The sequence below is a fragment of the Schistocerca gregaria genome, chromosome 1, assembly GCF_023897955.1.
Source record: "Schistocerca gregaria isolate iqSchGreg1 chromosome 1, iqSchGreg1.2, whole genome shotgun sequence".
In the NCBI taxonomy this organism is placed as follows: Eukaryota; Metazoa; Arthropoda; class Insecta; order Orthoptera; family Acrididae; genus Schistocerca; species Schistocerca gregaria.
Window position 1 is genome coordinate 1,201,105,558 of NC_064920.1, and position 26,204 is coordinate 1,201,131,761.

General features: G+C 41.9%; 1 protein-coding gene across 4 annotated transcripts in view; it reads left to right on the forward strand.

Annotated features, from left to right (window-relative positions):
• Positions 1-511: 511 nt before the first annotated feature.
• Positions 512-26,204, forward strand: part of LOC126284735 (transformation/transcription domain-associated protein) — a 392,578-nt gene continuing 366,885 nt past the window's right edge. For 3 of the 4 annotated variants that reach the window (XM_049983882.1, XM_049983889.1, XM_049983896.1), the window contains exons 1-2: positions 570-828; positions 2,701-2,757. In XM_049983882.1, the coding sequence (XP_049839839.1) occupies positions 2,751-2,757 (7 nt within the window). In that variant the 5' untranslated portion in view covers positions 570-828; positions 2,701-2,750. Of the gene's footprint in view, positions 829-2,700; positions 2,758-26,204 lie in introns of all 4 variants that reach the window. The other variant, XM_049983877.1, reaches the window with a different exon arrangement.

The following is a 26,204-nucleotide window of genomic DNA, read 5'->3' on the forward strand; positions in this document are numbered from 1 at the left end:
GGGAAGTAAACTTGGAGTGTTTCCACGTCAAACAACTTACAGAATTAGCTTCTACAAGTGACCTGTGTAAGTTTATTTGCCAGTGAACACACGCCCTTAGACAATGTTTAAATTGTTGAAATCCTCTGAAATTACTGTATGGTACTTATCGATAACATCTAGGTGTTACGTTTTCAGGAACTAAATACTTAAGATCATTTTCTAAAAACAATTTGAAAAGTATTACAGTTGTAATTTGTTTGACTTTATCGTATTTCTCCTGTCAAATGCTAGATAACATAATTTTTTTAAAAAAAATAGCGTTTGTCTCTCATGGTTGCTCTAAGTGAAACAAATTCTTGAACTTTTTTTGCAGTGTTAAAATTAAAGACCTGAAACAATTTTCGCTTGGAAAGGAGAACGTCTCAAACAGTGAAAACTGCAGGTAGTTCCACATGGGGCGTTGGACGATGGAGGTAATCAAGGTTATTGGAGGTAATCTTATAGCTCCTTGCTTTGGTTCGACGAAGATACATAACTTTTCCAAAAGAGCGCGTTGTCGAGGGTAGATCGCAGTATATCGCAAACATCAAGTGTAGTCGATTTGTGAGGAGGGCATTGAAGAGTTTGTTTTGTGTATACGATTGTGTATGTGTATTGTGAATGATGTACGGCACCGGTATTAGTTGTAGGTGTACATTTATGAGACTGCATGAATTTGAGTCCTAGAAGGATGTAGAAAGATGCTTGCGAAATCATTAGTAGTGACCCAAGAGTGGTTATTAGAATAGTGTGACAGTGCCAACCCATGTTTGTTGATTGGAATGGAAAATGAGCGGAATCATTAAGGTAAGCATGCAATTTCTTTAACAAGTATGTCACTGCCTTCCATTGTAAAGGTATTACGTTGAAACTGTAAAACTTTCGTCATGCCTGGACAGAAACATTTCTTAGTCTTGCACGACTGTAGGATAGCGGCATGTGGGCCTACAGTTGACAGTGTAGCAGTACTCTGCATGTTTCTTCCGTTGTTTACAAATGTATTTTGTCATGGCATGTAAGTATGTAAAGATAACAGAAAGAAAATGGATTATTTGTAGAGCTCTCTGTTCTCCAATGCTCTTCGCAGTCGTATAATAAACTACAGTAGTTTTCCATGTAGAAGAAATGTTGCTAGCTGTGTTCATTACATTTTAACCGAATGGCCCTTTGGTTAGGAGTGTTTAGCAATGTCAACTCAGCTATCGTAATTGCAGTAGTTCTCTACCGGTGTCCGGAAGATTGAACAGCTTTGCCAACTTCTTCCTCAGTTCGTCGTTCGTTGTAAGGAAAGTATATATTATTCGTAATAAATTTATGTTTACACTCTTTTAAGCTATGATTGATTTCTATGTAAACTTCAGGTTGGCACTTTGAGGAGAACAATAGAATCTCCGCGAAATACTGTCATTAGATAACCTCATGTGGTGTTGGCCTGTTCCTCGTGTTTTTAGGTAGCCCACATAAAGTAACTTTAATGCGTTCTCGTCTCTTTGCTCACATGGACTGATGGCTATGAAGACAGCATTTTGACACAGACAATGAGATCCAGACGAATGTAGGGAATTGGCAGAAAGCAACGGTGGCTTCTGTGATGGGGGTATTGTAAAATTGATATATTCGAGCATTTACAAAGAATATCATTACATATGTTTTCGGATGGGGTCCGCCTTAGCAAAACACAATTTTGTTTTTATCTCAAATACGTTTCACTGCAGCATCATCAATGGGATTTTATTTTGTGGCTGTTAAGCACAAAGAATGTTCTTTACTGTTTGTATACATTTAAATATTAGTTTTTAAAATCATAATTACAGATTTTTGAAAAGACAAAATTGTGTGGTTTTCCTAATGTATCATGTTTGACTTCTGGTTTAGATGTTTCAGGGCTCTTCCATATTCTTCTCGCAGTATCATATCTCCCATCGTGTCTTTACCTTCTTCCTTGTCTCTTTATTTAGCATTTTCCTAAAGTTTTTTTCTCCCGTGTATATAGCTTCTGTATTATATTCCATTCATCATTCAGCTTTCCTGTCTTTAGCATAGTGCCGGTTTGCTATCTGAGCTCTTTATATAAATACTCAATTGTAAATCTGTATCTGGCCAGCCATATTAATACATTTTCAGTTACCTGTGCCCTCTTTTATTCAGTTGTGTTGCACAACATAAAATGTATGATTAGTAGATATGCTCTATGGAACTTTCGACGTTGTCTTTAAATACTGTAAAGTGTCCATGGGTAAATGTCTGGGACAATTTACTGTATCACGATAACATAAATGTGTTGTAGCAAAGATAGATGCCCGACTGAGATTCATTACAAGTATGCACAGGCAATTGTTATTTCCGTACTCTTTACAAAGGGAACAGAAGGGGAAGTCAGTAGTATTGGGCTATAATAGTAGGGCTACACAGGTCTATTGACTGCCATGTGTGTCCTTTGATGAGTGTCTATTGGAATCCATACCAGAATTTTGTACTCCCTTTTCACTTCTTCATCCAACAAACACTCTTTATGTGCAACTGGAACGCTATGGGAATTTTAATTGGTTTCTCATTCACGCCCACCATTCATTTACAACAAACATATTGCATTTGAAATGTGGTTACCTGTATGCAGTTAAAAGATGATAAATACCAACAGAAGTAGCAATGTATTCTAATGCTTTACTTATTCTGCAGGATATTGCTTGCAACAGTTGAACTCTGTGTGACCAATACGGTGAACTACCATGGATGGTGAGTACTGTATCCATTATACTTGTGCATACTTACTCACTTGATTCACAAGCGCAAGATATTTCGTAGGTGCTGCCTCTGGAATTTACTGTAGTTGACTTTTCTAGAAAATCATATTTACTCCATAAAATTTCTGCAGTCAGCTATAATCACTTTGTTTCTGCATTAATAATTTAATAAATAGAGGTAAGGTGCTGTCATGAAATCTCGAAGTATAAGCCAAGTGGCAGTGTTGTCTTGTAGCAGTATTTCAGAATGTTTCCTACTCGCTGTGTGTGCTTAAGATGACGAACAGGAAACTTCTTGAAACATACTTACAAGATGACGCTGCCACTCAGCTGATATTCGGAGGAGATTTCATCATTGGAAGTACCTGAAAAAGCCTGCATTTAAATGTAATGTAGGGCCTAGTGCTTATTACATTGTTTATACAGCCACATTTTTTTCACTCTTGCACCACAACATGGCTGTTTAGTGTCCTTTCTGTTTAGCTTATGCGGAAAGCTATTATTTTCAATTAATGATATGATTTTATCATGGGATAGATGAAATTTTATGTCAGCATTTGGTTCATTAGAAATTTCATCCCACGTCACCTCTTGTAAATGATACTGAAAAATCCCTCAGTTTTGCTGGAATTCAATATGGTGTTGGCCCACCTTTAGCCTTGATGACAGCTTCCAATCTTGCAGGCATACATTCAATTAGGTGCTAGAAGGTTTCTTGGGGAATAGCAGCCCATTCACACAGAGTGCTGCACTGAAGAGAGGTATCAATGTTGCTCGGTGAGGCCTGGCACAAAGTCGGCGGTCCAAAACATCCCAAAGGTGTTCTATAGGATTCAGGTAAGGACTCTGTGCAGGCCAGTCCATTACAGGGATGTTATTGTCGTGTAACCACTCTGTCACCGGCTGTGCTCAATCGTGTTGAAAGATGCAGTCGTCATCCCTGAATTGTTCTTCAACACTGGGAAGCAAGAAGGTGCTTAAAACATCAGACAGTGCCATGCGAAACAACAAGGGGTGCAAGCCTCCTCCATGAGAAACATGACCACACCATAACACAACCTCCTCTGAATTTTACTGTTGGTACTGCACACGCTGGCAGATGATGTTCACCGGGCATTTACCATACCCACATCCTGCCATCAGATCGCCACATTGTGTACCATGATTTGTCACTCCACACATTTTTCCACTGTTCGATCAGTGAGGCATCATTTGGAATTTACTGGCGTGATGCATGGCTTATGAGCAGCCGCTCAACCATCAGATCCAAGTTTTCTCACCTCTGCCTAACTGTCATAGTACTTGGAGTGGATCCTGATGGAGTTTGGAATTCCTGTGCGATGATCTGGATAGATGTCTGCCTATTATACATTATGACCCTCTTCAACTGTCGGCGATAAACAGACAAGATCAGCCTATACGTTTATGTGCTGTAAGTGTTCCTTCATGTTTCCACTTCACTATTACATCGCAAACAGTGTACTTAGGGACGTTTAGGAGTGTGGAAATCTCACATAAAGATGTGTGACATAAGTGACACCCAATCACCTGACCACACTCGAAGTTCATGAGTTCCGCGGAGCACCCATTCTGCTCTCTCACTATGTCTAATGACTACTGAGGTTGCTGATATGGAGTACCTTGCTGTAGGTGGCAGCACAATGCACCTAATATGAAGAACATATATTTTTGTGTCTGGATACTTTTGATCACATAGTGTATTTGTTCTGGAGAATTAATTATTCTGATTTCCACTAGGAGTATCAGTACTGCAAAGTGTAAGGCACTATCTTATTTATCTTAACTAAATGTGCATCATGACTAAGGGGGGATTTGTTATTGGATGTTCAGTTATTCTCTTGCTGTGAGCTTCATCAAAGGTAACATGCAATTACTGACATACAGTCTATTTCACCCATGTTGAAGAGTTACTGAGATTTAATTGTGGGTTTCCTGATAATTTTTTTGTATCAGAATCCTGTAGAAAATCTATGCTAAAACCACCATTCTCCCTTATACTCAAGTATTCGCGTGACATAAGCTAATTTTACTAATCTACACATTCTTAAGCATTTTGAGGGCTCTTCTGTTATTTCGACTTCTGTCATAATAATCTAAAACAGTTGTGACACCAAGAATGACAGGGTCTTTGCTTTGTGTTATACTGCGGTCTCACTATACATTTTTTCTGCAAAAAGCACAGCCAGCCTATCTTTCCCCCTCTTATTCAGGTATAGTCCGTATCTAATATACCCTCTTCTCCGAGTTGTAGCAATGGGCGTTACACTCATATAAGATTTCATTTCTGTGACCTGCAGTCTGCTGAATTCTGCGTTCACAAGCTCACAGCGTGTTAACGCATGGCAGGTTGTGGCACTGTAGGACCTCCACAAAACTCACATTTGTGTGTGTGTGGTTGCTACTCCTACTTCATTTAGGTCACATCTAATGTTGTAATATCTATCCATAGCCAGCCTGTCCCCTGCTCCACCTACTGTGCTAATCTGGGCCTCTTTGTCAGAATCTTTACACAAATTCTCAATGTCTTCTATCACATGGCTAAGGCTATTTGTGACCAGGCACCAGTTCCTACCCACCCCCACCCCTGCGTGTCTGGGGTCAGAATAGGCCCGAAGCATTCCTGCCTGTCGTAAGAGGCGACTAAAAGGAGTCTCACACATTTCGGCCTTTATGTGATGGCCCCCTGTAGAGCCTCACCTCAATCTTTTAAAAGAGTGAGCCACTTGGGGAAGGATGCCTTACATGGGTGCATAGTGTCCATCATGCGCTGAGACCTGTCGCATCCTATGTTGACGTGTATCTGCACTTTCGCTCATTCTCCAGCTGTTGGGCAAGGTCACCCTCCTGAGTGCATTTTCCTCCATACTCCGTGCGTTATTGCTTTCTGCGCTGTTGACCTTAATGGACTTCTTAGCTCGTTTGTGCCTGATATACAGCATGGTAGCCAGTCCGTTGTGATGGGGCTGCCATGTACCATGTTGGTTGTAGCCCCCTGACCACACAGGTATCTCTCTGCTGATGCCCGTGCCATTAACTCCACATGTATGCCAAGGAGTAGATGTCCGTCACCCTGGGGCATCAGGACTCCCAGCAATGGCCATCCTGCCAGGTGGCCTTTGCTGCAGCTGGGTGGTGCCCGTGGGGGAGGGCCGTTGGTGGAAGTGGGTGGCATCAGGGTGGATGACACGTCACGAAGCATAGTACGTCATCTCTTGCTGGTGTTTGACCACCAACAATCTCTAAACTGTCAAGGTCTAACTTCAATTATAAGAAATATGACCCCAAATTGTGTCACCCCGCTCCCCCCCCCCCCCCCCCCCCCCTCCTGGCCATACCATTGGAGGAACGGCAGACTAAGGATGGCAGCGAAGATTATTTGTCCCAGATGGCAGTGAAGCTTATTCATCCCAGTACTTCGTATGTACGAGAGTTGATGGGGAATCTTTCTAGTCAATGAAACCATAGTTTTTTATGGAGCATTCAGAGAACATGTTTGGGGAGGTGGAGGGCTTGTCCAAAATGCGGTTAGAATTGGTCTTGATCAAAACATCATCCTCTGCCCAGTCACAGGCACTACTCGCCTATGGCAAGCCAGGGGATGTTTATGTTTTCATAATGCCCCATAAGAGCTTAAATGTGGTCCAGAGTATCTAATTTCACTCAGACCTTCTTTTTCAGTCTAACGATGAGCTGCGTGACAATTTAGAGCAGCGAGGTGTCCATTTCGTCCAGCGCGTCCACCTTTCCAAGGGATAATCAGGTTGCCACTGGTGCCTTCATCTTGGCCTTTGAGGGTGACGCTTTACCTTAGAAGGTCAAGGTGATGGTCTATTGCTGTGATGTAAAGGCGTATATCCCCCCCCCCCCCCCCCCCCCGATGCGGTGACACTCCACCACCACTACTTATAAGCTCTGAGGATGAGGTGGAGATTCTGGCATCCGCTGAGAACCTAGATCTCGCTGGGCCCTCAGACACAATGGATGTCGATCACACATGTACTCATCTTGTGGCAGCAGGTGACCCTGAGGCGTAGGCTGCATCATTGAGTGTTTCATGCCTTGCCAGTCTCACGGTCACCTAAACCTCCAGTGGAATTGTGGTGGTTTTTTCCACCACATGGCTGAGCTACAGCAGCTGTTAGGCTTTACACCTGCTTTCCGCATTTCCCTCCAGGAAACCTGGTTCCCAGCAATGCGGACCCCTGCCCTCTGCGGCTATAAGGGATAGTACATGAACCATGCGACTGTAATAGAATGTCAGGTGGAGATTGCGTCCCTGTCCTGAACTCGGTAAGTAGTGAACCTGTGCCCCTCCAAACCCCTCTTGAAGCTGTGGCTGTCAGGATAAGGACGATGCAGGAAATAACTGTCTGCAGTGTATATCTTCCCCCAGATGCTGCAGTACCGTGGAACATATTTGCTGCACTGATTGATCAGCTCCCTAAACCTTTCCTGCTTTTGGGAGATTGGAACGCACGTGACCCCTTGTGGGATGGTGCCATGCTTACTGGCTTAGGTAGGGAGGTCGGAAATTTACTGTCACAACTCGACTTCTGCCTCTTAAATAGGTGCCCCCACACATTTCAGTGTGGCATATGGCACATATTCAGCCATTGATTCCCGATTTGCAGTCCTGGCCTTCTCTCATCTATCCACTGGAGAGCACACGATGACCTGTGTGGTAGTGACCAGTTACCCAGCTTCCTGTCACTCCCCCGGCGTCAAGCCCACGGATGCAATCAAGGCAGACTAAGAAGCCTTTACCTCTGCTGTCACTACTGAAGCTCTCCCACATGGTGCCATTGATGTTGTCGTTGAGCAAGTCCCTGCAACGACCATATCTGCGGCGGAAAACACGGTCCTTCATTCTTTAGGGTGCTCCCAGCGAAAGACAGTCCCTTTGTGGTCGTTGGAAGTCGCTGAAGTAATTAAAGGGTGTCGGCGAGCTCTGCAGTGACATAAGCGGCACCTGGTAGCCTTTAAGCGGCTCAGTGCCTGCATTCGTCAGCTTATGAAATGACAGAAACAGGCTTATTGGAAGAGTTACGTCTCGACCATTGGGTGACATACGTCACCTTCCCAAGTCTGGACGACGATATGACACCTTTTTTGGTACCAGACCCCGACAGGTGTCCCTGGAATTAACATCAATGGCCTGTCTTCTACCGACACAAATGTGATTGCTGAGCACTATACTTGAGCCTCTGTGTCGGCGAGTGAACCAATGCCCTATTTACAGAGTGGGAGCTCTTCAGTGCTCTTGCACATTGCCCCGATGCAGCTCCTGGGCTGGTTCAGATCCACAGTCAGATGATTAAACATCCCTTGTCTGACTAAAAGCGACATCTCCTCATCATCTTTAAATGGATCTTCCATTGCCATGATGGGAGAGCACCGTCATTCCGGTGCTGAAACGTGGTCAAAACCTGCTTGATGTGATAGCTACCGGTCCATCAGCCTCACCAACTTTCTTTGTAAGCTGCTGGAATGTATGGTGCGTCGGCAGTTGGGTTGGGTCCTGGAGTCACGTGGCCTATTGGCTCCCTGTCAGGGCAGCTACCGCCAGGGTCGCTCTACCACTGATAATCCTGTCCCCCTCAAGTCTGCCTTCCGAACAGCCTTTTCCAGATGTCGACATCCGGTTGACGTCTTTTTTTTTTACTTATGTAAAGCATACGACATCACCTGGTGACGACATATCCGTGCCATATTGTGTGAGTGGGCTGCCCGGGGCCTGCTCCCAATTCTTATCCAAAACTTCCTGTCTCTCTCTACTTTCCGTGCCCAAGTCGGTGCCTCCCATAGTCCCGTCCCGTCCCTCTGCCCCGTATTCAGGAGAATGGCGTTCCGCAGGACTCTGTATTGAGTGTCCCTCAATTTATAGTGGCCATTAATGGTCTAGCAGCAGCTGTTGGGCCCTCTGTCTCACCTTCTCTGTATGCAGATGACTTCTGCATTTCGTACTGCTGCTCCAGTACTGGTGTTGCTTAGTGTCGCCTACAGGGAGCCATTCACAAGGCACAATCAAGGGCTCTAACCCACGGCTTCCAGTTTTCATGCATTTCTGTTGGCGGCACACTGTTCTTCCAGAACCAGAACTTTACTTTAATGATGATCCTCTCATTGTAGTGGAGATGTATCGATTCTTAGGACTGTTTTTCGGCACCCGATTGACTTGGCTAACCCATCATTATCAGCTTAAGCAGAAGTGCTGGCAGCACCTCAATGCCCTGTGCTGCCTGAGCAACGCCAACTGGGGTACAGATCGGTCTACGCTGCTGCAGCTCTACAGAGCCCTTGTTCAATTCTGCCTTGACTATGGGAGTCTGGTTTACGTTTTGGCAGTGCCCTCAGCGTTGCGTTTAGTCGACCCTGTGGCATTCGCGTAGCCATGGAGCTTTTAGAACAAGTCCAGTGACCAATGTCCTGGTGGAGGCCGGAGTCCCTCCATTGAAGGTTAGACTTTCACAACTGCTCACCAGTTACGTTGAACATGTTCTTAGTTCTCCTGCAAATGCGAATTACCGCATCCTTTTCCCAACCACGGCTGTTCATCTCTTGCATCGGCGGCCCAGGTCAGAGCTTACGATTGTGGTTTGCGTCTGGTCCCTTCTGTCTGAACTGGAGTCCTTCCCGTTACCACCTCTCCTCGAGGTCCATTCACATACACCTTCATAGTGCACATCTAGGCTGCAGATTCTTCTGGACCTTTAGCATGGCCCAAAGTTCTCAGTTAATCCTGTGGCTCTCTGCTATCACTTCCTCTCGATTCTCGACATGTACTGTGTCCATGAAGTGTTTTACACCAATGGCTCGATGGCTGATGGTCACATAGGCTTTGCATTTGTTCACGGAGGACATATTGAGCAGCACTTCTTGCCAGTTGGCTGCAGTGTTTTCACTGCAGAGCTGGCAGCCATATTTCGTGCTCTTGAGTGCATCTGCTCATGCCCTGGCAAGTCATTTCTCCTGTGTACTGACTCCTTGAACAGCCTACAAACTATTGACCAGTGCTACTCTCGCCATCCTTGGTAGTGTACATTCAGGAGTCCATCTATGCCCTGGAACGTTCCTGTAGTTCACTGGTGGACCCCAGGATACATCGGAATCCCAGGGAACGAACTTGCTGACAGGCTGGCCAAACAGGCTATGAGGAAACAGCTTCTGGAGATGGTCATCTCTGAAACTGATCTGTGTTCTGTCTTACTCTGCAGGGTTTTTCGGCTTTGGGAGACGGAATGGCAGAACAGTATGCACAACAAACTGTGTGTCATTAAGGAGACTACAAATGTGTGGAAGTCTTCCTTGCGGTTCTCTTGCAGGGAATCAGTTGTCCTATGCCAGCTCTGGACTGGCCATACGTGGCTAACATATGGTTACCTCATCCATTGCGAGGACCCACCGTGGTGTCGCTGTGGCTCACAAATGACTGTCGTCCACCTCTTGCTGGACCGTCCACTTTTAGCCGCTCTGCAGCGGACTTTTAATTTTCCCAGCACCCTTGGTTTTTGGCAACAATGCCTCAACAGCAGCTTTAGTTTTACACTTTATTTGTGAGGGAGGGTTTTATCATTTGATCTAAGTTTTAGCGCACATACTTTGTCCCTCTGTGTCCTCCATGCTCGTGCTTTTTGGGAAAAGGGTTTTAATGTGTTGCACATTGCATGGCCTTTTTATTCTCATGGTCAGCCAGCCATCGTAATCTGCTCTCATATTTTTCTTGCATCTCTCTGTGGTTTTCTTGCCTGAGTTTGTCCATTTTAGTGTTTGTTGCCCTTCTGCCATTCTTGTGGTTTTCTCTTTTCTTCCAGCTGTGTTTAGTATGTCTTCATTATTTTACTATCACCCTTGTAGAAATGTTTTAATCGGAGTGAGGGACCAATGACCTGGCAGTTTGGTGCCCCCCCCTCCCCCTGTCTTTTAAAGAAACCAACCAACCCTGTTCCTAATTTGTCCTGTACATTGCTGTTTTGGCAACTACGTAGCAGCAAAACTGTTTCCTACTTGCTCTGTTTTGGTACCGGCCAACAGCTATCTAGTTTCTTTGCTAGAAGTCTGCTGCACCTGAAATCAAAATATCTGATTTGATGACATGCCACTCTCAGTGAAAGTGAGGAAGAATTGCTGAACCTGTTGATGGAATGCAAAGCGTAATGAGTCCAGAATATGGATTTCAAGTAAACCAAAAAAAGACAAAAGTAATGAGCAGTAGCAGAAATGAAAGTAACGTTGAACTTAACAAAGAAATTCGGTACCACGAAGTTGCAAAGTAATAGAATTTTCTAGCTTGGAGGTAAAATAACGTGTGATGGATGAAACAAGGGTATATAAGAAGCATGACTACTACAGGTAAGAGGGCATTCCTCTCTAAAAGATGTCTACTAGCATCAAACAAAGGCCTCAATTTGAGGAAGACATCTTTGTCAGGGAGTTGAAGTGTAGTGATATTTATGGACATTGAAAATTAGATGGACTAATGAGATAAGAAATGAGGAAACACATGGGACAGGAAGTATGTAAACACTGACTAGAGGAAAGGACTGGGAATGATTTATGTGATAGTAAATGGAGGCATGGACGGCATAAACTGTATGGGAGGCCAAAGATTGGAATATATGCAATAAATAATTGAAAACGTTTGGTGATAGTGCTACTCTAAGAAGAGAATACTGTCACAAGAGAGAAATTTGTGGTGGCTCACACCGAACCACTCAGACGGATGAAAATAAACAAATAAATGAATGAAATTAAGTTGGTTATCATGAGTCTGCTTCAGAAGCCAGACTGGTGGCTGCAAGATTCAAGCCAACTGCTACTGAATATTGGCAGTAAATTGCTCTCAAAGTCAGCCCACAAAATAAATCACACATTCTCATGAAGAACTCTCTTTTAGTTCAGTTTAAGATGCATCAGTATGATAGAAACATTTACCATACTTTGTTGTATGGTTTTATTAGTGGAAGACAGTAGTCTGTATACAAAGTTAGCATGCATCAAAATGAAATTTGTAGCTTAGTGACTGCCAAGTTTTTAGGGAAGGAATGTAGAAGTTGACCTTAACCATTAGTGTAATGTTTCTTTTAACATTACTGAAGTGGGCTATAGGTTTTTCAGGTGTACAGGACATGCTCCTGACATTGATGCAGGTATGTACAGAAATGTTTTATAGTGCAGCTTTCATTGTTGCAATCTTCTGCTAAATATGATGCACCTGTGTGTCCATAAAAACTATCTCTTAACAAAACTTTGGACCATTTAGGGGAGACACTATATAAGTTGAACAATTACCTGCTGATGCAGCTATGATTGGGTAAGTGTTGTGCCTTTACTGTGAAGCTAAATATTCTTGGATTTTTCTGAGCTGTGTTGTTGAACCCAGTTGTTAATGACCACATTCAAATTCAGAGTAGCACATTGGTTGGCATTTGTCATCTAAGACATCAGTTACCTGCAGTGTTCCACAATTCTCGCGTGTTTCTCACAATATTGCCATTTGGCTCGTGGCAATAGACTTTCTACGTAACATTCTATAGATGGATCCAGTGTACTAAAAATATTAATATTTGGCTTGAACACTAGGGAAGTTGGTCTTTCTTTTTAATCTGATAATTCATGTCCTTTCATCGCTATTTCAAATGACATTCGCACATGTTATACCATGGTGTTTGGTACTGAAACTCAAGTTACATTAATTTAATTTAATTTATCAGATTCTGTTGGACAGTATTGGCCAAAGCTTTCATGGAATAAGTTAATAAAACACTGGCAGAAAGTTCATAAGATAATTTAAAAACAAGAAATGGAGTGCATTAAAATTTAAAAACTACTAATTGAATAATATATTAGATTGCAAGGTACGTTCTAAAGTACTAGGAGGAACTTCTGTACAGAGTAAAAGAAGAGTGCTGAGTAGCGGCCTTTGAACTCAGAATGACAATTTGAGATTCTCTTGTTATTTGTATTTTATATTTTTATTCAACAACAACAATCATCAGATCAATGTTTAAATTGTAATTCCCATTATTTCCACAGCAGGGTTCCCTCCCTCATATTGTTACAGGCCTCCTTTTCCATTAATCCTATCAGTTTGTATCATCACCACCAACACCTTTTCTTAGGCTTGAACAAGAGTACTGCCTTTGGGAAGAAATCAGAAGGCCTTCCATAGAATTGATAGTGAGAGGAACATGCGGAAACAATGGTAGGAAGAAGTGATACGATAATTGGACACATATCAAGACATCTTGGACTAACTTACATAATAGTTGAGGAAACTGTAGAGAGTAAAACATGGAAGACAGAAAGTGGACTGTGCACGACTACTAATGGGGAAAATGCTTATATCATTCCTGTTTTTAGGAAGTGGCATGGAGCACAAAAACTTACAGACTGTGGACGCTCATGGAGGAATTGATGAATGACCCTTAATGTAATCAGATGTAACATATTGTGCTTAAATAGGTGGAAACCCTAGTTATTTTTTGATTATAAACGCAGTCATTAAAAACTTGGTCATATACATACAGACTAATTTAAAGTGGAGTGGCTACATAAAGCTAAAACTGTAGAAAAACTTAATGCCACACACATTCATTGGAAGAACCATCAGCTTAAGAAATCATAGTTTAAATAATTCCTGAATGTAACTTTACATGTGTGTGGGAGAGTTATTCAGCCACCCAGAGTCGGTACGAGGTGAGATGAATTTGTTTGTGCATCTGATTGCTGGCTGGCAACCCCAGGACCCATGCACCACGTGGCCGATCCAGCAAGGCAACTATTATAACCCTGCTCAAAAACAAAGATGGTCAGTGTGGCTGGAAATGGGAAAATCTCCAGTGCACCGAATTTGGACGATGGTTGCTTGCCTAGCTGAAGAACAGACGATGCAATAGAAATTAGAGAATTTTAGACAGTCTGAAATATGGATACTTGCAACTTTAGGAATTCAGTAATAAATCAGAGTTACAAAGTAAAGCATATCTGAATATATCGTCAATCTCAGAAAAATGAGTTGAATTCAATGAAATAGTAATATTTATAATATCTTAAAAACTACAAAAGCTAATAATTTACAGTGACTAAATATCATCACTGTGAGCCTTAGAACTGACATCTTTGAAACCCTTCATGTAATATCGTCAAACAATATCTCAGATGATAGCATTGCAGTATAGCTATCGTACTTGAAAGCCAATCATCATCTGTATCTGTTTTATTTTTTAATTCATTATGTTTTATATTCTTTTCATTATGCAGATGTTTTTCTGAACATTGTATTCTCCATTATGACAAAGCAACTGATTGCACAATAAATACCGCATATCGTGTCATACTTGTGTAATTATTTAAGGAATTACATGTAAATTGATGGTACAGGGGTGGAGAAGACAAGGGATTAGTGATGTCAGCTGCTTCGGGACATTACGAGGAGTCAGCGGTGACAAGTGAAAATGTATACTGGACTGGGATTCAAACCCTGGATCTCCTGCTTACTAGGCACGTGCATTAACCACTGTGCCATCGGGGACACGGTGTTATTGCAACTGCGCAGGCTGTCTCGGCGTGCCTCACGGCCGACCACACTCCCACCGAGTGTTACCTATACGCAGTCCCTATCCATTTTGCTTCATACTCACTACTTTGTGTTTCCCATAGGAGGTCGGATGTACTTTTCCATTCACACTGGATCCATTATCCAGACACCACACATTCATATATTTAAGAAATATTTAACTATTTTTGCCAATGACTTAATTTAAATATAATTATGGTCAGTAATACAGAACCACGGAAATTTAACAAGTGGTCAACAGAACATGTTAGCTGACACCACTATTGAAAAGAGGACCAAAAGACGCTTCTGCCAAGCAGGCATAAATAATTGTTTAAACAGTATTTAACGGCTATCTGTCGTCACTGAATATGAGTGCACTTACTCAAGAATACTAGCTTATTTATTCATGAACAAACTGTTATGTATTGTAAAAGGAATTAGTGTGACTGAAGTATAACATGGCTTTATTTAAATGTTGTTGAAATAGATCAGTGTAGTGTGGAAAGTGGTCAAGTTGAGTCACAATCAAGTCTGTAGTACTAAGATTGATGTATTTTTGGTTTGGACATAAGAATTAGACAGTGGCAGAACACGCTTGGAATCAATTGGAGATGGACCCCATTTAACAGTGCCACTCACAAGGGAATGACTGAGGACATTGTATATTGAATTCTTTAAGAAGGCAGACCTGTGTGTAATACAGTGCAATATTCAATACTGTTGTGATAGATTGTAGGTGTTGTACTGAAACAATGTGTACCCAGTTGCTGCTGGACTATCAGATTGTGATTCACAATTAATGGAAATAATGGACCTTTACAATCCTGAGGAAGGTTCGCACAAAACAGTGAGGCTAATTTGAATGAGAACTGGATACAATGTCTTGAAGAGTATGCTGAATGGTGTGGTATGAGTTGAGTTATATGTAGAAAATGATGCTAATGTCCAGAAGTGTGCATGTCGTGACAGAAATAAATAATGCAGATAATAAGAGTAAAACTATATGGGGCATTGTCAAATGGGAGGCAGAACGGAGAGCCAGTGTACAAGATTCTTTAAATGACAGTCTTGTGACAGATAATTCACAAGTGGCAAGTACTTCTAACTGTCACTTTCGAAACGTAGCAGCAAACATAGGATTAAATTGTTCAGTTGAAGAAGCAAGAGAATATATTGAAAATGTCATACCACAAGATTTTAAGGCATTAGAAGTAGCATCAACATTCTTTATTGAAATTAATGCAATTATAAAAATTCCAAGAAACAAAAGGTCTTATGGGGTTGATGAAATTTCAAACAGAACTTTCAAAGGTTATTCTAACTTGATAAATAATGTCCTCAGCAATATATACAATGCATCACTGGGACAGAGAAGTTTCCAGACAGGTAAAAATATTTAATTATCAAACCACTTTGTAAGAGAGTTGTCAAGACAGATTTAAACAGCCGTTGTCCAGTTTCCTTACTGACATCTTTTTCCAAAATAAATGAAAAAGTAGTGTACTCAAGAGTAGTCGCACACTTAAGTGCAAACAATTTACTTAGCATGTCACAGTTTGGATTCCAAGAAGGCTATTTATACGTTCATTAATTAAGTAGCACAAGCCTTAAACAATATTGTATCATCTGCTGGTATTTTTTGTGATCTTTCCAAGGTGTTTGTGTGGATCATGATACTCTTTTAGAAAAACTTAAGTTCTATGGAATTAATGTCTTTACACACAGCTAGTTTGTATCAGACAAACAGAAAGGTTGTGCTGAATAATTCAGACAGTGTCTGAAAGGCAGAAAATTTTAGTGACCTGGGAAAACACAAAAAGGGCATCCCACAGGGTCAGTTTTGGCTGCACTTCTATTCGTTATATATGTGAATGACTCCCCACAACATTCAGGAAGCAAAATTTGTACTTTTTGCAGATACTACTAGTGTTATAACAAATACCATTAGATAGAAAGCAATGGAAGAGTTGGTAAGTGATATTTTCCAAAGAATTAAGTGGTTATCTGAAAATGGGCTCTTCCTAAGTTTTGGAGGGGAAAAAAAATAAAATAAAAGAGCCATGCTACATTAAGTTCTACTCACAACAAATAGCCATACCAACAGTTGATGTAGCTTATGAGCTAAGTAAGTAGAATGCTCCAAATTTTTGGGTGTGCATAATGATGAAAACTTGAACCAGAAATAGCATATTATTGAACTTCTCAAACAAATGCATAGACTATTTGACTGCAGGATCAGAATGGCAGGTTTTTTGCAGCAAATCAGCAGCATGAAAGTAGATGTGCGGCTCGACTCTGCGACTTTATCGATATATTCTTTTTAAACAGAGCCGTGCATAGCCCAGTTACCTAAGGTGAAAGCAACGTGAGGTAAAAGTCGCTGTTCATTTGATCGCATGGAATGTAGGTTAGGGAGTCTAATCAGCGGAATACCCATTGGATCACTAACAGTCGTTCTTCCCGTGCACCGTTCGCGAGTGATGCAGGAATCGGGGAAGTGAGTTTGGTACACCAAATACCCTCCAGCGTACATCATAAGATGGGCCGTCGAGTATAGAATATCATAGTCTGATTATGCGATCGTAGTGATGAAGTGCTTTGTTGATTGTGTGAATTCTAAAGACATTATACTTCCTTAAAATGTCTCGGTATGGGACCTAAATAGAACCAGGATTACTCATATCAGAGTCTGAAAAAGAGATACATGTGGGCACAGACTGGACCCCTAGAGTGTGAGCGAATTGGACGAGTTCCCTGACAACTCGAGCTGTATCACACCACTACTGCACAAGTGCAGATGACTTTCAAAATTGTAAGGCACAGATTTATAAACGTGACTTTTAAACTGAAAAACTTTTCTAATGATGGAAGTAGACTCTGAGCAAAATTTATTGCTTATATGCTGTAGATTAAAACTAAAAAATTTGAAAATGGGGAAATTAAGGAAATTGGACATGGATAAATCAAAAGAACCCGGCCAGGTTGGGAATTTTTTCTGCCAGCGGACTGGATGTTTGTGTTGTCCTCATTGTTTCACCATCATTCATAACAGTGGCTAGATTAAATTGTATAAATACTGGACTGTGTAAACATTGGGACTTTGGAAGGTCGCTGATGACCGCGTAGTTGAGTGCCCCACAAACTAAACATCATCGAGAGTTTCAAAGATAGTGTGAAGCAATGAGGGAAAGGAATGCAGTAGAAGACCAAGAGAGATGAAATAGTGAATGCAGCAGAGTATCAAATAGATAAACAGACGAGGACTAGTAGATATCCTTATATATCACAAGAGATAACGAATTTAATCGATGAAAGACGAAAATACAAAAATGCAGAAAATGAAGTAGGCGAAAGGAATACAGAAGTCTAAAAAATTAAATATGCCAAAGCAGGAATGGCTAGAGAACAAGTGTAAGTCTATAAAAGCATACCTGGTGAAAATATAGATACAGCATAAAGGAAAATTAAGGAGGCATTAGAGTATCTGTACGAGGGAAATGAACTTGAAGGCAAAAAGAGAAGAGGAGGTAGAGATGAAGATGATACAAAACGTGCTGCTCTTCTTTGAACTTTCTTGATGCACCCCATTAATCCTGTCTGGTACGTATCCCAGACTGTGCAGCAGTACTCTAAAAGAGGTCGGACAAGGGTAGTACAGGCAGTCTCTTCAGTGGACGTTTTACATTTTCTAAGTGTTCTACCAGTAAAACGCAGTCCTTGGTTTGCCTTCCTCACAACATTTTCTATATGTTCCTTCCAATTTAAGTTGCCCATAATTGTAATTTCTAGCTATTTAGCTGAATTTACAGCCATTATATTTGACTTATTTATCGTGTAACCGAAGATTAACCAATTCATTTTAGCACTCATGTGGATGACCTCACATTTTTCATTATTAAGGGTCAACTGCCAATTTTCGGTCCATACAGTTATCTTTTAAAATTACTTTGTGCGATTTGTTTTGATCGTTTGATGCCTTAACTAGACAATAAACGTCAGCATCCTCTGCAAACAACCTAAGACGTCTGTTCAGATTGTTTCCTAAATCATTTAGATAGATAAGAAACAGCAGAGGGCCTATAACACTATCTTGGGGAACATCAGAAATCACATCTGTTGTAATCGATAACTTTCTGTCAGATACTGTGAACTGTGACCTCTCTGACAGGAAATCACGTATCCACAGTCACGTAACTGAGACGATATTCTGCAAGCACACACTTAGAATGTAATTATTCTAATTCCAAAGAAAGCAGATGGCGGCAGTTGTGAATATTACCGAACTATCTGTTTAATAAGTCATGGTTGCAAAATAACGAGAAGTAGTATTGAAAAGAAAGGAAAAACAGGTGGAAGCCAACCTCGGGGAAGTTTGAGTTCTAGAGACATGTTGGAACGCACGACCCTATCACTTATGTTAGAAGATAGGTTATATAAAGGTAAAGCTTAGTTTATAGCTTTTGTAGACGTAGATAAAGCTTTTCAAAATGTTAACTGGAATACGTTATTTGAATTTCTAAAGGCAGCAGAGGTAAAAGACACGAAGTGAAAGGTTACCTACAACTTTTGCAGAAATTGGACAGCAGTTATGAGTGGAGTGGCATGATAGTGAAATAGTTGTTGAGAACGGAATGAGACAGGGTTATAGTCTACCCCAGTATCATTCAACGTATACATCGATCAAGTATTAAGTGAGACAAAGAAAAATTTAGAGGAGGAATTAAAGTTCAGTGAGAAGAAATAAGAAACGTGTGATCTGCCAGTGACATTGCACTGGTCAGAGACAGCAAAGGATTTGCAAGTACGAGTGAACGGAATGGACAGTGCCTTGAAAGGAGGGTATAAGATGAACATCAACAAAACCAAAATGAGGGTAATGAAATGTGGTCATATTGAGTCAAGCGGTACTTGGGACACTAAAAGTAGTAGATGAGTTTTGCTACTTGGGCAGTAAAATAACTGTTGATGATCAAGGCAGAGATGATAAAATTTAGACTGGTAGTGGTGAGAAAACGCTCGTTTCCGAAGAAGAGAAATGTAGAATCAAATATAGACTTAAGCATTAGGAAGGCTTTTCTGAAGGCATTTGTCTGGAATACAGCTTCGTATGAAAGCAAAACGTGGACAGTAAGCAGTTCAGAACAAGAAGAGAATTGAAGCTTTTGAAATGTGGTGCTACAGAAGCATGCTGAAGATTACATAGGTATATCACGAAACTAATGAGGAGGTTATTGTTGTTGTTGTTGTTGTTGTTGTTGTTGTTGTGGTCTTCAGTTCTGAGACTGGTTTGATGCAGCTCTCCATGCTACCCTATCCTGTGCAAGTTTCATCATCTCCAGTACCTACTGCAACCTACATCCTTCTGAATCTGCTTAGTGAATTCATCTCTTGGTCTCCCTCTACGATTATTACCCTCCACGCTGCCCTCCAGTGCTAAATTTGTGATCCCTTGATGTCTCAAATCATGTCCTACCAACCGGTCCCTTCTTCTCGTCAAGTTGTGCCACAAACTCCTCTTCTCCCCAATTCTATTCAATACCTCCTCATTAGTTATGTGATCTACCCATCTAATCTTCAGCATTCTTCTGTAGCACTACATTTCAATAGCTTCTATTCTCTTCCTGTCCAAACTATTTATAGTCCATGTTTCACTTCCATACATGGCTACACTCCATAAAAATACTTTCAGAAACGGCTTCCTGACACTTAAATCTATACTCGATGTTAACAAATTTCTCTTCTTCGGAAAGGCTTTCCTTCCCATTGCCAGTCTGCATTTTATATCCTCTATACTTTGACCATTATCAGTTATTTTGCTCCCCAAATAGCAAAACTCCTTTACTACTTTAAGTGTCTCATTTCCTAATCTCATTCCCTCAGCATCACCCAACTTAATTCGATTACGTTCCATTATCCTTGTTTTGCTTTTGTTGATGTTCATCTTGTATCCTCCTTTCAAGACGCTGTCCATTCCGTTCAAATGCTCTTCCAAGTCCTTTGCTGTCTCTGACAGAATTACAATGTCATAGGCGAACCTCCAAGTTTTTATTTCTTCTCCATGGATTTTAATACCTACTCCGAATTTTTCTTTTGTTTCCTTTACTGCTTGCTCAATATACAGATTGAATAACATTGGGGAGAGGCTACAACCCTGTCTCACTCCCTTCCCAACCACTGCTTCCCTTTCATGTCCCTCGACTCTTACAGCTGCCATCTGGTTTCTGTACAAATTGTAAATAGCCTTTTGCTTGCTGTATTTTACCCCTGCCACCTTTAGAATTTGAAAGAGAGTATTCCAATCAACATTGTCAAAAGCTTTTTCTAAGTCTACAAATGCTAGAATTGTAGGTTTGCCTCTTCCTAATCTAGCTTCTAAGATAAGTCGTAGGGTCAGTATTGCCTCACGTGTTCCAACATTTCTACGGAATCCAAACTGATCTTCCTTCAGCTCGGATTCTACTAGTTTTTCCATTCGTCTGTAAAGAATTCGCGTTGGTATTTTGCTGCTGTGACTTATTAAACTGATGGTTGGGTAATTTTCACATCTGTCAACACCTACTTTCTTTGGGATTGGAATTATTATATTCTACTTGAAGTCTGAGGGTATTTCGCTTGTCTCATACATCTTGCTCACCAGATGGTACAGTTTTGTCAGGACTGGCTCTCCCGAGGCCGTCAGTAGCTCCAATGGAATGTTGTCTACTCCGGGGGCCTTGTTTCGACTCAGGTCTTTCAGTGCTCTGTCAAACTCTTCACGCAGTATCGTATCTCCCATTTCATCTTCATCTACATTCTCTTCCATTTGCATGATATTGTCCTCAAGCACATCGCCCTTGTATAGACCCTCTATATATTCCTTCGACCTATCTGCTTTCCCTTCTTTGGTCAGGACTGGGGTTCCATCTGAGCTCTTGATACTCATACAAGCGGTTCTCTTTTCTCCAAATGCCTCTTTAATTTTCCTGTAGGCACTATCTATCTTACCCCTAGTGAGATAAGCCTCTACATCCTTACATTTGTCCTCTAGCCATCCCCACTTAACCATTTTGCACTTCCTGTCGATCTCATTTTTGAGACGTCTGTATTCCTTTTTGCCTGCTTCATTTACTGCATTTTTATATTTTCTCCTTCCATCAATTAAATTCAATATTCCTTCTGTTACCCAAGGATTTCTACTAGCCCTCGTCTTTTTACCTACTTGATCCTCTGCTGCCTTCACTACTTTATCCCTCAGAGCTACCCATTCTTCTTCTACTGTATTTCTTTCCCCCACTGCTCTCAATTGTTTCCTTATGCTCTCCCTGAAACTCTGCACAACCTCTGGTTTAGTTAGTTTATCCAGGTCCCATCTCCTTAAATTCCCACTTTTTTGCAGTTTTTTCAGTTTTAATCTACAGGCCATAACCAACAGATTGTGGTCAGTCTACATCTGCCCCTGGAAATGTCGTACAATTTAAAACCTGGTTCCTAAATCTCTGTCGTACCATTATATAATCTATCTGATACCTTTCAGTATCTCCGGGATTCTTCCATGTATACAACCTTCTTTCGTGGTTCTTAAACCAAGTGTTGGCTAAGATTAAGTTGTGCTCTGTGCAAAATTCTACCAGGTGGCTTCCTCGTATCATTTCTTTCCCCCAATCCATATTCACCTACTATGTTTCCTTCTCTCCCTTTTCCTACACTCAAATTCCAGTCACCCATGACTATTAAATTTTCATCTCCCTTCACTATCTGAATAATTTCTTTTATTTCATCACACATTTCATCAATTTCTTCATCATCTGCAGAGCTAGTTGGCACATAAACTTGTACTACTGTAGTAGGTGTGGGCTTCGTGTCTATCTTGGCCACAATAATGCGTTCACTATGCTGTTTGTAGTAACTTACCCGCACTCCTATTTTTTAATTCATTGTTAAACCTACTCCCGGATTACCCCTATTTGATTTTGTATTTATAACCATGTATTCACTTGACCAGAAGTTTGTTCCTCCTGCCACCGAACGTCATTAATTCCCACTATATCTAACTTGAACCTATCCATTTCCCTTTTTAAATTTTCTAACCTACCTGCCCGATTAAGGGATCTGACATTCCAAGCTCCGATCCGTAGAACGCCAGTTTTCTTTCTCCTGATAACAACGCCCTCCTGAGTAGTCCCCACACGGATATCCGAATGGGGGACTATCTTACCTCCAGAATATTTTACCCCAGAGGACGCCATCATCATTTAATCATACAGTAAAGCTACATGCCCTCGGGAAAAATTAAGGCCGTAGTTACCCCTTGCTTTCAGCCATTCGCAGTGCCAGCACAGCAAGGCCGTTTTGGTTATTGTTACGAGGCCAGATCAGTCAATCATCCAGACTGTTGTCCCTGCAGCTACTGAAAAGGCTGTTGCCCCTCTTCAGGAACCGCACGTTTGTGTGGCCTCTCAACAGATACCCCTTCATTGTGGTTGCACCTACGGTACGGCTATCTGTATCGCTGAGGCACGCAAACCTCGCCACCAGCGGCAAGGTCCATGGTTCATGGGGGGGAATGAGGAGGTACTGAATATAATTCAGGGTACTGAATATAATTGTGAGGAAAAGAAATTTGTGGCATAACGTGATAGGATACATTCTGAGACGTCAAGGAATCATCAGTTTAGTATTGCAGCAAAGTGTGTGTGTGTGTTTGTGCGGGGGTAAAATTGCAGGAGACGAGTGCAATAAGAAGGTTTATTTGAATGGATGTGAGTTGCTGTAGTTATTACGAAAAGAAGATACCTGTACGCGATGGAGTAGCGTGAAAAGCTACATCAAACCGGCCTTGGGACTGAAGACCAGTACTACAAGTAATCAGCTATCCGACAACTCAGTTATTCGAACACTCCATTCCCCAATTGTTTCGGATAATCAATGCTACTTAGAGATGGGCAAAGTGGTTCATCCTTGGGATCTAGTTGACTGGTGATCGCTCTTTTTTGGGAATCGTCCATTTATACTCGTTCACCTTTCATTTGTGCTTGGTATATGGTTCTTATGAAAAAACTGAAAATTATTAGTATAGGTGACTGACGATGGAAGGCGCCAAGAGGGGGCACCTGCCTCCCCCCTGGAGTACAGAGTTTTTATTCATAACAGCATTCTCACACACTTGTAGTTTTCGTGATTCTGCAAAACCTCTCGTTTGGTCAACTGTAGCGTTATGTAGCTAATCGCAGTGGAATAATATAAAGTGGCGCACGAAAAACATCTTCTACCATCGGGTTATAGCAACAGCAGAGGACGGCAGTCGACAATGGCCAATTGTGCCCGGGTATTCTAAACATGTGACGTCATGCCACTGCACGGAACCACCCGTAAACGAAATTTTGCTGCAGTCAGTGGTGAGCCAGGGTGTGAATCCGATACTCGCAGAAGTTACAGTCGCCTTTGAAAATGTCCTCCACAGATGGGGTCAAAACGTTGGGTTTAAATGTGAAATCCATTCGACCACGACATAATAGCCCGGAAGCTTTACTAATTCTGGCCAAGTAATGTCACAACTGCAAGATATTAGGCAACCAGGAAATGTAACTTACGAAGCATTCACAACAATGTTAACTATGTCGGCAGTTGGCCCATCTTGAGTGAATCTCATTCGGTTTCAGTTGTCTTTTGAAGCGTTGACAGGCAGCGCTGCGCAGTCAACCGTTAACTGTTTGTCCGTAGTACCTCTCAAGGAAGTTCTACCTCCCCCCCTCGCCCAAGTACACACATTTTCGTAACTCCACACTTCACTGTCACCCTGCTGCTGCGCAGGGCACGCTCAGGCGCCACTTCAGGATTTCTATCTGACCAACAGCGTAGGTTATGATCGTCGATATAACCGTAGAAATGAAGCTTCGTCGCTCATTATGACAACCAAAGCACCAGTCGTCTACATATATGTACATAATCTACAAACCTCTGTGAAGTGCATGCTTATCATGCTACCACATGTGTTGGGTTTCTGCCCGTTACTATTGCGTATAGAGCGAGAGAAGAATGACTTCCTAAATGCGTATGTGCGGGTTGTATTTAGGCCTAATTATTATTTTTTTTTTCTTTCTTCAAGGTCCCTACCTGAGCGACATGTTGGGGCGTAACGAATATCTCGTGAACCTCATAACACTGATTCTTGATGCTTTGTAAGTACGCTTTCATGGGGTAATTTGCGTCTATTCCATAAGTCTGCCAATGCAGATTTTTCTACATTTCCGTGACGCTCTCTCATCAGACAAACCTGTGACATTCATGCCGCTCTTCTTTGTATAACCCCTGTTGTCCTATTTCTTATGGACCCCATACACTTTAACAATATTTTGAAATGGGACACACAAGTGATTTGTAAGCACTGTCAATATCCGCTACATTTGTAAAAATTATTTATTTATAAAAAGGGAAGCACTAGGTGGTTACGCAGACTTGAAACAGGGTAGTGCTTAGCAATAAATAGTGTTTACAACTGTAGAGGATTGTACCATTCACGAAGAATAACAGTTGTGGATGTCTTATGAAGAGAGAAGTGTGGATTTGTAAGCAGTCTGCCTTATAGACGGAATGCATTTTCCCAGTATCTTGCCAATGAACTGAAATCTGCCTCCCGCCTTACCTGTGGTTGAGCCTACGTGATCATTGCATTTCACATCTTCGCAAATTGTTGCATCCACCACTTCAAGCATTTGTTCTGAAAATGTTTTGGATAGTCTGGGATCACGATCTGTTCTTTTTAGAAGCGAAAGTGTAAATTATTGTGAAGTATTTGTCTTAGGTGCAGTTCTCACTGAGGCGACATATGTTACGATAAAATATAATAATACTACACTAGTAGCCGCTATATTGATATCTTTTTTTAGGCAAACAGTTTGCGCTTCCCCCTCCCCCCCCCCCCCCCCCCCACACACACAGTTGGCGTCTTCGATCAAAAAAAAATTTACAGCTGCTCTTGGAATCACAGCGTCCGCTTGGTCTCTGCCTCCAGGAAACAAAATAGCGTTCTCACGACCACTTCGAGCTCTTGCATTTCTTCCTGGTCCGCTTTGACCTTCTCCCCAGAGGATGGCATTCCCTCTCATAGGGGAGTCATACTACTCATCCGGGATGAGTTCATAGTCAATCCATCTCCCTGACTACCTGGCTTCAAGCTGTTGCAGTCCGCATTTTCCTTCCTCCCTTTGCACCGATTACATCCCTCCGTCATTCGGTAGCACAGGGCAGACTTCTTCCAGCTTTTTGGGCAACTCCCTCACCCGTTTTTGCTGCTGGGTTCTCCCAGAACCTGTCCAAGAGATGCCCTCTTGGCTGACCTTCTCAATCAACTTAACCTCATCTGCCTTAACAAGGGAGCGTCCACATTCCTTTCAGACTCCACTCACACGTATTCCCATTTGGACCTCGCGTTCTGCACTGCCCTGCTTGCTCGTCGTCTCGAGTGGTCCGTTCTCTTTGACATGTACTCGAGCGATCGTTTCCTGTTTGCTGACTCGTACCCCACCTACGTGTACACCCAAACGGCGGAGGCTTTACTCCTCTCTGGCGACTTTCGACGAACATTTCGCCAGGTGCGATGACCAGGTAGAATATCTTACAAACGTTATCCTTACCGCCGCAGAAAGTTCCATTCCTCGCACTTAATGTTTACCGCGCCGCGCCGTATCCCGGTCCATTGATGGATTGAGGCGTGCCGACACGCAATTCGCGCGCGGAAATACGCTCTCCACGTTTTTAACCGTCATCCTATGGTGGTACACTGCATTCGTTATAAACAATTGCGTGCACAGTGTCGTCACGTTCTTCGGAACAGCAAAAAAAGCTAGATGGATTAGCTTTACTTGCTCTTTTAACAGATCCAC